Source organism: Pan paniscus, chromosome 1 (assembly GCF_029289425.2).
Source record: "Pan paniscus chromosome 1, NHGRI_mPanPan1-v2.0_pri, whole genome shotgun sequence".
Lineage (NCBI taxonomy): Eukaryota > Metazoa > Chordata > Mammalia > Primates > Hominidae > Pan > Pan paniscus.
This window is the reverse complement of record NC_073249.2, coordinates 140460867-140476317: the sequence shown is the minus strand read 5'-3', so window position 1 is coordinate 140476317 and position 15451 is coordinate 140460867. Positions and strand designations below refer to the sequence as shown.

The window sequence follows — 15451 nt, the reverse complement described above, 5'->3', positions numbered from 1 at the left end:
GTTATATTGAGTTTTTGTTATATGTCAGGCACTAGGGCTAAATTTTGAGGAAGCAAAATTTAGTAAGCAGGTTTCTGTAATAGATGGTGTATTAATTCATTTTCACACCTCTATAAACTATACCTGAGACTGGATAATTTATAAATGAAAGAGGTTTCATTGACTCACAGTTCCACATGGCTAGGGAGGCCTCAGGAAACTTACCATCATGGTGGAAGGCGAAGGAGAAGCAAGGCACACCTTACGAGGTGGCAGGAGAGAGAGAATGCAGGGGAAATTGCCGCTTACAAAATCATCAGATTACGTAGGAACTCACTCAATATCACAAGAACAGCGTGGAGGAAACCATCTCGATGATCCAATCACCTCCCACCAGATCCCTCCCTCGACAAGTGGGGATTACAAATCAAGATGAGATTTGGGTGGGACACAGAGCCAAACCATATCAGATGGATTTACAGTCCAGTAAGTGCACTGCAATGTTAAAGGGGCCTTACTGAAATTTCTACAAGATACCATGAAGCTATAAAGGGTGGAATGGAAATTCTCAGGAGGAAGAGTAGAAAATGGAGAAACATTTTGGAAGTGACTTTTTGGCTGAACATGAAGGTGGAGTTTACAGCGTAGAAGACAGAGGAGGAGCAATAGAGATGCCAAAGGCTGGCAAGTTTGGGAACTGACAGGCTATAGTGGGGTAAATTAGAGACATGGAATACACAGCCAGAATGAGAATGGAGAATGAAGCAAAGCTCCAAGTCATAGAGTTTGCCATTGGTATATGAAGAGCGGATTGTAATGTATGAACAATTAAAACAAAGGAGTAAGAGGAAAGACTCTCAGGCAGCTGTGAGGTGGACCAAACAGAGAGGAAACAAGATGGAAAAGTCACAAAGGAAACTGCAATCGTCTGAGGGAGGGACTGTGATGGCTTGGGTGATGGATATTTCATTGGAGATGGAGAAAAGATGATGAAATTGAGATATAGTGAAATGTATTGGTCTTGGGTACTTTTTAGGAGGGAAAAGGTAGGAAAACTTCCAGTTTCCTAATTTTGGTGATGGGGTGCATAGTGGTAACATCAAGTTAGGAAATACCTGAGGAGGAGGAGCAGATGGGAGAAAAGTGATAAGGTCAATAATGAACATGTGGAGTTTGAGGAGCATGTGAGACATCCAAGTGGATTTTGGAGAGAGCTGGAACATTGGGAGTTGAAGGTTGGAATATAGTGTGTTGGTAAATGAGTGAGAAGTAAGGAAGTGGAGTTTGGTGGTATAAGGGTGGAGAGATAAGATGGTTCCAAGAGAGGAATGCTGGAGAGGGTGCTATGGAGAGAGTAGTGATGGCTTGAAATGGTAAATTTGAGGAGCAGGAAGGAAACCAAAAAGAGGAGGTAAATGGATTGCTGAGGAGCACTAAGGGTCCAATGAGATTGAAGGCCTGGTTTAAGGTAGGAAATCTGCATTATTACTGTGATTTTCCCCAGCACTGTTCTACAGTGATTGTGCAATTGAGCCAAGGTTATGCATTAGCAGAGCAGACAGGTCTAACAAATTATTAAATATTTTACCACATAGTTTACCATTATCTATATAATTTCATTGACAATTTCAGATAGTTGAATTCTGTACAGAACAAAACCACAACAAAGAAGCTCCAAACAAGCAAAATCAAAAATGCAGTCTCCGAAGCACATGGGAAGTGATCCGTGATTCTGAGGACTTTAAGAAAACCACTCCTATGACAACACAGCCACCAAATCCCACCTTCTCATTGCTGCAGATTGGACAAAGAATTGTGTGTTTAGTCCTTGACAAATCTGGAAGCATGGCGGTATGTTCAATGAGTCTTGGTCTTCTGGATGCTGGTCACAGATATGCATGTTCTGGACCCTGACTCGGAACTAGTTGGGAATAAACATAACCCGAGGGCCAGAATAGTTACAACTGTAACATTGTCTTCAGAAATGCCCACTTCAACTTTGTTCAACAAAGATTCAGCATCAACTATCTCATTTGCCAAATTGAATTAATTTTCAATTTATGAACCAAGATCTGATGAATTATATGAGCTTAACATTTTTAATGTTTCACTGACAATATATAAGTCTATAGGTCCATAGTCTTATGTATTAGTCTGTTCTCATACTGCTATAAAGAAATACCCAAGACTGGGTAATTTATAAAGGAAAGAGGTTTAATCGACTCACAGTTCCACATGGCTTTGGAGGCCTCAGGAAATTTACAATCATGGTGGAAGGGGAAGCAGGCATGTCTTACATGGCAGCAGGAGAGAGAGAGAGAGAGAGAGTGCAAAGTGGGAAGAGCCCCTTAGCCCCTTATAAAACCATCAGATCTCGTCAGAACTCACTCACTATAACGAGAACATCCTGGAAGAAACTGCCCCCATGTTCCTCCCACCTCCCACCAGGTCTCTCCCTCGACATGTGGGGATTATGGGGATTACAATTTGAGATGAGATTTGGTTGAGGACACAGAGCCAAACCGTATCACCTGATACAGAACTTATCTAGAATTATTACTAATGCATTGAACTTTAATGATTATGTAATCTGTTTTCATCTTTTACTATTTAAACACTGGCCCTAAAATTCTACCCAAAGGTGCTGCTAAATATAAATAAGAACTTTTTCCCCATAGGATATGCCTCAAGTAAGCTTATGGTCATTTGCTCTACATTAAGGCAGCCACTTCCAAATTCCCTATGGCCTTTTCTGTTATTAGTCTTTCCATCTAAACGTAACCTGTTTTTCTTTTGCTTCTCCATTTAGACTGGTAACCGCCTCAATCGACTGAATCAAGCAGGCCAGCTTTTCCTGCTGCAGACAGTTGAGCTGGGGTCCTGGGTTGGGATGGTGACATTTGACAGTGCTGCCCATGTACAAAGTGAACTCATACAGATAAACAGTGGCAGTGACAGGGACACACTCGCCAAAAGATTACCTGCAGCAGCTTCAGGAGGGACGTCCATCTGCAGCGGGCTTCGATCGGCATTTACTGTGAGATGTGTTTTTCTATTGTAGTTTGGAATGTTTGCAATTTATGTTGCTTAACAAACTTCCATTTCCAGTGTTTCCATACATGCCTAGGGTCCAACTGGATGAGATAACCAAGGAGCAATATTCCATATTTACTTGGAGACTATTTAGCCACATGAAACAGAATAGGAGGTTGAAAGGGGCTGGCAGGCATAAGGTCTCAGAACCTTGCAGTGTCTTAGGCAGGTTTGCCCTAAGCCTGCTAGTTGGGCACATCACACTCAATAGTGCTGTTCCAGTTTCCCATGTGGCAGCAGGAATATGTAGTTTCCAGCTCACATGGCCTGATGTGGACAATGGGCTTGACCATTTCCTCAAGTGCTTTCTGTCTCTCTGACCATTTTGGTCCACTTTGAAGATCAGTTCCCTGAAAGTGGTTTCTATTGCATACACAGTCAGCTATGAAACACTTCTCCAGATGCCCGCATGCATCTGCGTTTTATTACCCCTGTCACCCACCCAAGCTTTGACTAAGGGAGCAAATAAGGGAGGAAAACAGACAATGAAATCACTGATGTGCTGTACCAAACCCTTGCTGTGCAAGACCCTAGGGGAGATGACTAATGCCAGATGGCGTGGTGGTGAAGAGAGAACCTCTGATTCTGCATCTTCCATTCAGATGAGCGAGAGAGAGAGAGAGTGTGCAGTACACCAGTGGAATTTAGGATGCCCCCTGGAGTGGAGTCTGGGTGTGGGGTGGGAGAAGCTCATGTGGCTTCAGGGTGATGAGGCAAAGGACCTTGGATCTTATACTGTGTTCAAGATCCCTGCTAGTCCCTGCTGCAGGCCCTGGTCAGGTCTGCCCTGGGCTCCTTGCAGTGGTGTCTGCTGTGGCCATACGAGTTTGGCTTGTTCTCTTGGCTTGCTCAGGGCCCAGTAGTCCTCCTCCACTGACTCAGCCCCACCCTGGCTCTCCCTGTTGGAGCAGAGCCCTGAGCACCACCCTATCCTCCATCCAGCCTCTAGCCATACTGTATACTCCTCAGCCTCTGTGGCAGGATTATCCTTCTCTCACCTGCCAACACTCAACTCAGCTGTCTTCTGTCTCCTCTTTAGGATATGTGGAAACATTTGCCTGTTTTCCATGACACACAGCAGTTATGGGGAGTGTGACAAGAAAATCCAAATTGGGCTTCTCTGGCCTGCAGCTTAGTAAGGCCAAGACCGTGATCACAGCTGACAGGCTTCTGGGCTCTGGGCTCTTTGACACAGCAACAGCAACAGTCACTGTTCTGTTCTCTTCTAGGGAGTCAAGTTAGCCTCCTCTAATAGCTGAAACAGTGAGTGAGGCGGAAGCCTCCTCTGCCCTCAGCTTTCCCTTTCACCTTCAGAGGACGCCTTCTTTTCTGAGATTCTAGGCCTTTGGAAGATGCCTTCTTATCTGAGATTCTAGGCCAGAGAGATGCTTAGGCTTGATTTCTTGTTTCCCCTAATTCTGGGTCTCTCCTTCCACTCTGTTTAGGGGAAGAGTGGACTCTTGCTTTCTCTTCTTAAATAGATAGCATTATTCTTTTATCTAATTTTCCTCCCATCCTAATCTTATTCAACATTGGCAGAAGGAGTATCCTCTCTATACCATGTAAAAAAATAAATAAATAATCCAAATATACCAGGAATAGTTGAGACATAGGTGTCACAGAACAACTAGGAACTGAGGATTAACAGAAACGAAATGTTTTGCTTTAATCAGAAAGGCTGTTAAAAATATTGACAACTCATGTGACCTAGGTAATGACCAATCAGAACCAATGCCAGCCATAAATAGCTGGTATTGTCAGACTGGTGAATATCATGCAAGTTAAAGTCTGCCCTGGGTCTAATATCCCCCCAATGTAATCCCCGTTAAGTGAGATGGTTTCTGAAGGCATCTTGGAAGCTCTGAAAGCCTATCAAGGAGAGACCACGCGAAGAAAACTAGGAACACCTTCTTTGCTGTTTCCCCAGTGCTGTCTACCCCTAGAGTTGCCCTGCATCCCACACCATCCCTTTCTGCAGCAGACTAGCCAAGGGGAAAGACAGCGGTCAAGTTCCATGAATGCTGCTGGGTTAAGATTGTATCATTTCAAGACAGACAGATATTTGGTCATTCCCAGACAATTTTGGTTATTCCCTCTAGAATTTCTTTTCTCCTTTCCTGTAAGCAGAATTTTCATAAACACTTTGGCCACCCTAAGTCTGATAACTCATGCCCTAAATTCTGTCCTTAGGTGATTAGGAAGAAATATCCAACCGATGGATCTGAAATTGTGCTGCTGACGGATGGGGAAGACAACACTATAAGTGGGTGCTTTAACGAGGTCAAACAAAGTGGTGCCATCATCCACACAGTCGCCTTGGGGCCCTCTGCAGCTCAAGAACTAGAGGAGCTGTCCAAAATGACAGGTGAGGGATGATTTGCTGAGATCCCCGGTATTGTCTCTCCTACTGGACTGTGAGCTCCAGTGAACTGGGGAGTGGGGGAAAGATGGGATGGAGAGAGATAGGAGAACCTAATTGGCTAACTAGCCACCCTTACCCCTGAATGACTGTTTGAATGGACTCTGCCCATTTATTTTAAAGCTTTGTGTCTAGGACTAAGGCAGCCTGGAGAAGATGGAACTAGCACAGCACTCTAGTGAGGACTCAGGACTTTCTTCCCGGGCCAGGAACCACTCCTTTCCAGTGGCAGCTGGCCAAGAGACCTAGGGGAGACAGATGACAAGCCACTAACTACATAACACCATGGCACAAGTGCTATATTAGCAACAGAAAGTACAATAAAGCACAAATAAGGGAGGCTTTAACTTTACCTGGAGAAGAAGCATTCAAGAAACAGGAGAAGTAGCAGGGAAGGGCAAAGGGCATGTTAAACAAGGCAAAAGATCACTCCCAAAATGGAATACAATGCAGTTCCTCCATAAAACCTTCACGTATTGTGTGTCTAACTCCCATACACAGACAGATGGTTAAAATAGATTCCATATGTCACCAGCTTCTTTAGCAGAGTAGGTGAACACATATTTTTCTTTTTTAACTTAGGGATAATATTGTGGATCTCAATTATTATACTGAGTTGCCTTCTGAGGCCACTAAAATGCCAGAGCTGTTTATTCCTAATACTACCTGTCCTAGGCTGGGTTTCTTAGAAGCAGAGCCTGAGACAGGGATTTGGGTCCATGCAATTTATAGGAGAGAGAGCTCTTAGGAGAAAAGGAAGGAGGAAAGGATAGGGCCAGGGAAGGAGCTAAGCACTGATGCAGACCTAGTCGGAGTCTAGCTGTGCCCACAGGGGACTCTGGAATGGAAAGTACATCACAGACTTGTCTCACCTTGAGGCAGGAGGGTGGCCTTTTGCACCATTGTGTCTATTAGTCTTTGGCTGTGGACTGTCAGAACAGGGCAGAGGAGAGGGGCATGTTATTTCTCTAGGTAGGGTGGCCCCTTTTGGTAAGATAATTCCCTGGAAGAGGAGGCAGCTATAAGCCAATGCCTAGAGCAGCTGGGAAGAGATGCACTTGGCTGGGTAAGGGGATGTGGGTGGGGCATCAACAGCCTTACTGAAATTATTTCCTTAAGTTCAGATGGAATTATAATAGTTAAAAAGTGCTTTCACATCAACTAACTTAGTGACACCTATTCTAAATAGCCCAGGACTGCCTGGCCTGGTGTAAAATCCTGTTTTTACAATATACTATTCCGTAACTGTCCCTTTGTCCACTGTTATTTCTTGCTGCTGTCACATATGTGCCTTTCCTCATTTAGAAGAAAACTCTAAAGCCACGTTTGTTGGAATTATGTTTCAAATAAGAGTAAATCGATAGTCCTGGAGTATGGCTTAATGACTTCTCTCATGTAAAAGTGCAGGACCTTTAATATGTAGATTTTATGACATCAATTTATATCATAAATTAATATCAAATCATATCAGAGATTCATGGCTGCTTTGCAGATAGTTGAAGTAGCCAGGTGACTGAGATGTTGCTGAAGCTATCATTTACTAAGATTTAAAAACTAGTGGCTGGGTGTGGTGGCTCACTCCTGTAATCCCAGAATTTTAGGAGGCCAAGGCAGGTGGATTGATTGAGCCCAGGAGTTCAATACCACCCTGAGCAACATGGCAAAACCCATCTCTAAAAAAAAAAAAAAAAAAAAAAAATACAAAAATTAGACATGTTGGCATATGCCTGTAATCCCAGCTACTTGGAAGCTGAGGTAGGAAGATCGCTTGAGCCTGGAAGGTGGAGGTTGCAGTGAGCCAGGATCACGCCACTGTACTCCACCCTGGGCAACAGAGTGAGAGCCTGTCTTAGAAAAAATAAATAAGTTAAAAAAATAGTATCAAATTCTGAGTTAATGTAGGCACCTATTTGATGTTGATCTATTTATACTTTAATAACACAAAGGGATATTTATATTGTATGCTCTCTAAACAACAGCTAAAATGTTGCAAATAGTTGCTTTCTGGAAAATAATTTCTGAAAATGTAATTGCATTTTAGGAGGTTTACAGACATATGCTTCAGATCAAGTTCAGAACAATGGCCTCATTGATGCTTTTGGGGCCCTTTCATCAGGAAATGGAGCTGTCTCTCAGCGCTCCATCCAGGTTGGAGTTCTTAATCTTTGGTTTTTCATATTTACGCATAATCATAGCCAAGATGGAGAATTTAATGGCTAAAAGTTTTAAGTTTTCCACTCTTCTGGTACTGAATTAAAATGAAAATAGAAGGTCCAGCTTGATATTAAACATTATTCCTAAAATGCAACACTACTCATTTAAACAAGGCAATTAGTGTCTACTTGTTTGGAAGCAATACCAAGTGACTTCCTCACAGAAATCAGCAGATAAAATGTCATAGGTCCAAGAATTCTTTTTTAACATCTCTGAACAAGCAACTAGAGCAATATAATTGGCTCAGAATTTTCTTCAGAGTAGATCATCTCAATTACAAATGTTCTGGGACAAGTGTCCAGGGATTACTTGCTTTATTTTTCCATTACATCAAATTTCTGTTGTTTGCCAAGATTTACATATAATGGACAGAAAGTGCTTTGTACTGTAAAAAGCCAGCGGTGTGAGTCCAGACCCCTGGATCTTGGTCCTGGGTCTGCCATTAACTATGTGACGTAGGCAAAGAACTTCACCTCTGTGGACCTTCATTTCTCCACCAGGTATAGACAGAAAACTTCCAATGGCCCATCTGGTTCTAAAATTTCAAGGAAACCAAATTGCCTTTTAAAAGTCTTGAAACTATTAAGAAAAAAGAAAAAATGTATTTTTTCAATGCTCTTTTTTAGTAATTGCAGAAATTATTCACATTAATTTTTAAACTAGAGAGAGTGAACAATCAGCATTCACACTGGTGTGAATTATAACTTTTATGATGAAAGTTCAGATAAAGGTAAAGGAAAACTGTAATGTCAAAGCCTAATAATGAGAGATTTTGAAACCATAGGCTTTCTGGCTTACCAATGGAACATTTATTCAATCTAGGAAGACAGCAATTATACCCATCTGGGTTATTCTGGTTCAGATTTAGAAAATTAAATGCAAGGGCCTGCTTTGGAAAAGGGAGGAATGTCTCCTAGAAAAGTAATTAAAGTGATAAAAGGACAAGTTCACATTTAGGAAATTTCTGCCTATGATTTTTGTATTTAAGAAACCTAACAGAGAGAGAGAGAGAGATGGAGAAATGAGCAAGACTCATTCACCAGTGTGCCACAAGAACCAGATCTAATAGCCCTTCGCTTTCTCCACATGCCAGCTTGTGATCTACCTGTGAAACTAGGAAATCTGACTCTATGACCAGCCCACTCTGTCTTCTAATAGGTGCTAACTCTGAGACAATAGCTACCTAGGAGATAATCCTCAAAATCACATTTTCTAAAAAAGCCTTGTTAATCCTTCCTTACCTCACTCCCACTCTGCAGCTCCCTCATTCTATTCCAAACAAGCTGGCCTTGGCTTATGTCATTTATCTCCACAGGGCCTGCAATACTACCTGACTTAGCAATTAGGTAATTCAGACAATCCATGCGTGGGTAAAAAATAAGTCACAGTGAGTCCCCTTAAGGGTTCGTAGTCTAATAAATAAGATGAGCTTCATATACCAATAAATATACGGCGAAGCACAATATGATGAATGTCGAAGGATTGATAGAAATAAAATCCTACAGGAGATCAGAGGAAGGGGAGATTTTTTACAACTGGTAAATGAGATGGACAGCAGAGAAACCTTCATGGAGAAAGTAATATTTGAATTTTGAAGGATGGGTAAGGCTTAGACAAACAGAGAAGACTAAGAAGGCTTAGATAAATGGAGAAGTCAAATGTAAAGCCTTCTAGGAAAAGTAAAGAGTATGATAATAAAGTCAAAGAGTCAGGGATTCACAAGGACTTTTTGGGGAGTGGTCTTGTTTGGGTGGAGGAAGGAAAATTGTGGAAGCTAAGGCTAGAAAGGTAACTTAGAACTGCATCATAATTGCTCCTAACACCAAATCAAGGATTCAGGCATCACTGAAGTCTTTTTAATGGGGCACTGGGGAGACAGGGGCAGAAGGGAAAAGAACATGTGATGGGAGCTGTATTCTCCAGAAAGTAAGAGCTGTTTTTCTTAACAGCTTGAGAGTAAGGGATTAACCCTCCAGAACAGCCAGTGGATGAATGGCACAGTGATAGTGGACAGCACCGTGGGAAAGGACACTTTGTTTCTTATCACCTGGACAACGCAGCCTCCCCAAATCCTTCTCTGGGATCCCAGTGGACAGAAGCAAGGTGGCTTTGTAGTGGACAAAAACACCAAAATGGCCTACCTCCAAATCCCAGGCATTGCTAAGGTATGGAGTCAGCTTTTTTTCTTTCTCATAATTCAACAAGATAAAATAAAGTTTTTACAGAATAATTGTAGCATTTTAAATGTTGGTGGTTGCTAAAAGGAGAGTCAGTATTGAATCAAAGAGAGAACGAGGAAAAAAAATCTCCATCCAATGAAAATCACTCAGTATGCCAGCAAGTAAAGACAAAGGAAATAGGTGATATTTTGTCCAGGTACTAAATGGAGAACCTTCAAATTACATAGTAATCAAGATGCAAAATGATCCTCGACATTTTGGGATCATAAAAGTTATTTCCTTTATCTCAGAGACTTGTCTCTCATAAAACCAAGGCAACAATAAGCATATAGCTTTCAGACCTCACCATCCCCCTCCCACCCGCCGTGGAATTTTCTTGACAATGGGAATGATATAGTTAGTTCAAACACACTGAAGCTCCCCGTGGCTGACAGAGTATCAAACATGCACACCTCTTCTTAGATATGCTTCCAACATGCTTGTATCAGAGGCTTTTCCTGTACGTGACATTGAAGTCAGGTCTGTGTCACCTGAAGTTATTCATTGGAAATGTTTACATGTGTTTTGGTCAGGTTGGCACTTGGAAATACAGTCTGCAAGCAAGCTCACAAACCTTGACCCTGACTGTCACGTCCCGTGCGTCCAATGCTACCCTGCCTCCAATTACAGTGACTTCCAAAACGAACAAGGACACCAGCAAATTCCCCAGCCCTCTGATAGTTTATGCAAATATTCGCCAAGGAGCCTCCCCAATTCTCAGGGCCAGTGTCACAGCCCTGATTGAATCAGTGAATGGAAAAACAGTTACCTTGGAACTACTGGATAATGGAGCAGGTAATAACCCAAGAAATTGGAAGATATTTATTTCTTTTTCCAAGAAGCAACCAGGGAATGCCAAGAGCGCATGGTCTGGTGAGGGCAGTTAGACAGGCAAGGCAGCACAGCACTGAGGTCTGGTTGGGAGAGTTCTCCATTTCCCCACAATTCCTAAATTTCAAAATGCTGGAAAACATGACGGCTTCTGCAAGGCCCAAAACACATTAACAGCTCAAGCTCAATAGATTCAGTCTCTGGGGAGTTGCCGTAGGGTATTCCACAACCCCCAAAAAAGGAAAAGAGGAAAATTAATAACCATATTGTGTTAGGTGCTTTGTATATACACATACATACATACACACATATGAGTGTGTGTGTGTGTGTATACACAAATACATATATACAAAGACATATATAACCTTTGTTTTTATAATATCTTCACTGAGGCTTTCACATTTAGAAAGCAGCAGAGATAGATTCAAGCACAGTCCTATATGATTCCTGTATCTATGCAGACTCTATATTAGCTTGCCCCAAAAGTGAAAATTCTGCCCATTATTCTTGTCTTTAAGAAGTCTATCAGGGAGAGAGAGAAAGAGAATTCTACAGTTTAAAAAAAAAAAAAATGTCTGCTTACTGTGAAGCAAGTAACCTTAATAGAATGAATCCTGTGAATGAATTTCCCACCTAAATCTACCCTGGGGAGAAGTCAAGAATTTTATTAAATAATCATACAACATTTTTTTCTTCCACAGTTGCATATAGCAGTTTAATTTAGTTCAACAGATACTTATTGAGTAGTTACCTTGTGCTACATTGGGTGTAACACAGAAACGATACCATCTTAGATTTCAAAAAGAAAGTCAACAATTCAAGAAGACAGAATGTATACATAAAACCACACACAGTGATAAAAGAAGTAAGCCTTACCCTCAACACACCAAAATCTTAAGGTCTCTTGGAGCTAATGCTGAATTTCTTATTGCTTTGAAAACTCATAGCCTACATATGAGTTGGAAATATACAAATACCCTCCCCGTTACCTTTAGGATACTTATTAATCCCTTCATTCTTTATCAAGGTGCTGATGCTACTAAGGATGACGGTGTCTACTCAAGGTATTTCACAACTTATGACACGAATGGTAGATACAGTGTAAAAGTGCGGGCTCTGGGAGGAGTTAACGCAGCCAGACGGAGGGTGATACCCCAGCAGAGTGGAGCACTGTACATACCTGGCTGGATTGAGAATGGTAAGTAATTTGTAATAACATACCTGGCTTGTGCAAAAGCATTGGTTTCAAGAGGAAACAATTAAGCCTGTGGGGCAGAATGGTGCATGATTAAATCAGGGTTTCTCAACCTTGGCACTATTAAGATTTTGAGCCAGACAATCCTTTGTTGTGGAGGGCTATCCTGCACATTGTGGCATGTTTAGCAGCATCCTTAACCTCTATCCATTATTTGTCAATAGCAATTCCCTAGTCATGACAATCAAAAATGTCTCCATATGTGGTCCACTAACCCTTAGGGGGGCAAACTAGCCTCCAGCTGAAAATCACTGGATAGAACATAGCTTTTGACTGCCTTACTTCAAAGCCCAGCCCTCTATCAAATACAGTATTTTGTGTAATCTTTTTGTACTTCACTCTCCTCTGTTGTAAAATAAGGATAATAATGGCAGCTACCTCAGAGGATGGTCACACAGAATAAATAACTAAACACATCTAACAAACTGTTCCTGGTAAATAGTGTTTAATAAAGGTTTTATCATTATTTTAAAAACACTTCTAATGAAGTTCTTTCCATTGAAGCATTTCTAATTTATCCTAATGAATCTGTTCCACAGAATAAAAAAGTAATAATTTAGGGTTTGTTATCTACATCAATATCATTATCCAAGTCCACTGTCTGTCTTTCCTCTTTTCTCCTCCTGCTCAGGCCAGGGAGCATAGTAGAGGAATTTCATGCGGGCCAGCACACTGAGCCCACGTGTAAGCAGGTGGGAAAATTTTGTCCATGAAACAGACAGTCCCATACCACTTTTGGTTACAAGCACTTGCCCTGGACTAGAGAAGGAATTGAGACCAAGTTTGTGTCCCAGTGGGTTCCAGGACTAGTCTTCCATCAATCTCCACCCTGTCCTGGGCAGGCTTTTTCCTGAGGTTGGTGTGCGGGAAGGAGAAGAGCTCCTTTGAGAACCTTCCCACTGTCATCTTTACTTGGGTGTGTGCTTAGTGAAGAGAGGATTCAGAGACACATGGTGTCCCTCATGCAAAGGTGATAATAGAGGGAAATGTTTTAAAAGATGCCACTGCATTTCTTTTTTTTTTTAGACAGTCTTGCTCTGTCACCAGTCTGGAGTGCAGTGGCGCAATCTCAGCTCACTGCAACCTTCACCTCCCGGGTTCAAGTGATTCTCCTGCCTCAGCCTCCCGAGTAGCTGGGACTACAGGCACGTGCCACCATGCCCAGCTAAGTTTTGTATTTTTAGTAGAGACAGGGTTTCACCATGTTGGCCAGGATGGTCTTGATCTCTTGACCTTGTGATCTGCCCGCCTCGGCCTCCCAAAGTGCTGGGATTACAGGCGTGAGCCACCGTGCCCAGCCCATGCCACTGCTTTTTGAGTTAGGGGAAGGAGGCAGAAGGGGACTGGTTTAGTGGCTAAGTCTAGCCTTATCGCAGCATTTTACTTACAGTAATATATTTCATTCTTGTAAGTATCCCTTTTTAAAGATGGGGAAACAGAAGCTAGAGAGCTTATGGGTTCATATAACTAATAGTGTTAGTGCCTGGCATAACAGTAGAAGGCCATGTTCTTCCCTCTATCCCTCGATAAGCCTTAATGGCAGTCTCTACTGGTGCTTTCAACATGAACCCTGAACCTGCTAGAGCATTCACTTCATCTTTGCCAAGACCAGATTAATGGCTATGAAGATTAAATGGTCTTTAACACATAAAAATTCTACAAAGAGGTAGAGTTTATGAGAAAACAAATTCTAAGTAACGCCATGTTAGGATCTCATGAGATATTTTTATTGAAAAGAAAAGAGAACCTGAGAACTCTACAGATTGAACAGACCAGGGTATTTTTTAAATTCCAGGATTACTTTTATACATGTCTTCAACAAGAATGTGAATGAAATTGGGATCACTACAAGAACTAGATTCCCATGCATTCACTGAGAAAATGAGAAGTCTTTCAAAAGCACAAAATTTTGGAACCCTAACATAAAACATTTCATTAAAAACTGAAATTTAATAAGAAAAATGAAATACAAACATCGAGAAAGTGAAAGAAATATGCATAAACAATCAAGGCATTCTTGAAGGTCCAGTTGATTAGTTGCCAAATAAATAGGAAAGATAATGAAACTCACACTATTATTTAGGAGGAATACATTTCTTGAGGCAGTCTGAGGTTTAAAACACTTAGTCTTTAGGCCTGGCACAGTGGCTCACTCCTGTAATCCCAGCACTTTGGGAGGCTGAGGCAGGTGGATCACCTGAGGTTAGGAGTTCAAGACCAGGCTGGCCAACATGGTGAAACACCATCTCTACTAAAAATACAAAAATTAGCTCAGTGTGGTGGCACATGCCTGTAATCCCAGCTACTCAGGAGGCTGAGGCAGGAGAATCACCCGAACCCAAGAGGCAGAGGTTGTAGTGAGCCAAGATTGCGCCACACCAGCCTGGATGACAAGAGCGAAACTCCATCTCAAAAACAAAAACAAAGAAAGGAAGGAAGGAAGGAAGGAAAAAACAGATGTAGTATTTAAACTGACCTTGTGGAAAGACAAGATCAGGATGGGCAAAAAGATGGGAAAATAAGCAATTTCAGGACAAATGTCATGAAAATAAATTCCAAAAGGTTATTCCACTAAATATCCAGGAAATATCTAAGAGATAAAAAAAAAAAAACTGTGATTCTCTGTTTTCTCTTTTCCCTCTGATGAAACCATATTTGTGGTCTTGTCTGCAAATATTTAAAATTAATTCTGTGTGTGGAAGGAAAGAAGCAGAAGTGGGGAACAGGAAGAGGGTGATCTGATAAGAAAACAGACGGAGATGTCACCATTTAGTGGTGTTGCTTACCATATTTTGAGTATTTTTTTAATGCAGATGAAATACAATGGAATCCACCAAGATCTGAAATTAATAAGGATGATGTTCAACACAAGCAAGTGTGTTTCAGCAGAACATCCTCGGGAGGCTCATTTGTGGCTTCTGATGTCCCAAATGCTCCCATACCTGATCTCTTCCCACCTGGCCGAATCACCGACCTGAAGGCGGAAATTCACGGGGGCAGTCTCATTAATCTGACTTGGACAGCTCCTGGGGATGATTATGACCATGGAACAGGTAAGCTGAACCTGGTATGGACCCTGTAAAGGAGTTTACCAGCCAAGTAGAAGAGCAGAAGCGGGTGAGGCAGGCAGCCGTGTTCTGATACTTAGGGGGCAGAAGGCAGGAGGGATCTTGCCGGTCCTTTGAAATGAGGGATAAATGTACTTAAAGAAGAGAGATTTAAAACCTGAAAAACTGGTATACTTTGGGAGTAAGAGGCTTCAGCCAGGAAAGGTAAACCTCACTTTGTTTCTGAAATCTTGCCAAACTGTCCTTTGACAAACTCCATTTTCTGGGTAGCAGTGACTCCTGGGGAAGAACTGGAAATAGAGCATAGATGTCTGCAGAGCAGAGCTCTTTTGGAAGGAAACTCAGGTCCTACCAGACTTTCTCTCTCAAAGTG

General features: G+C 41.9%; 1 protein-coding gene across 1 annotated transcript in view; it reads left to right on the top strand.

Moving 5' to 3' along the window:
* CLCA1 (chloride channel accessory 1) overlaps window positions 1-15451 on the top strand; it is a 31689-nt gene that overhangs the window by 14825 nt on the left and 1413 nt on the right. The window contains exons 6-13 of the mRNA XM_003805301.6: window positions 1612-1830; window positions 2789-3016; window positions 5263-5437; window positions 7533-7639; window positions 9655-9870; window positions 10458-10719; window positions 11783-11953; window positions 14824-15063. Of these exons, the coding sequence (XP_003805349.4) occupies window positions 1612-1830; window positions 2789-3016; window positions 5263-5437; window positions 7533-7639; window positions 9655-9870; window positions 10458-10719; window positions 11783-11953; window positions 14824-15063 (1618 nt within the window). The remainder of the gene's footprint in view (window positions 1-1611; window positions 1831-2788; window positions 3017-5262; window positions 5438-7532; window positions 7640-9654; window positions 9871-10457; window positions 10720-11782; window positions 11954-14823; window positions 15064-15451) is intronic.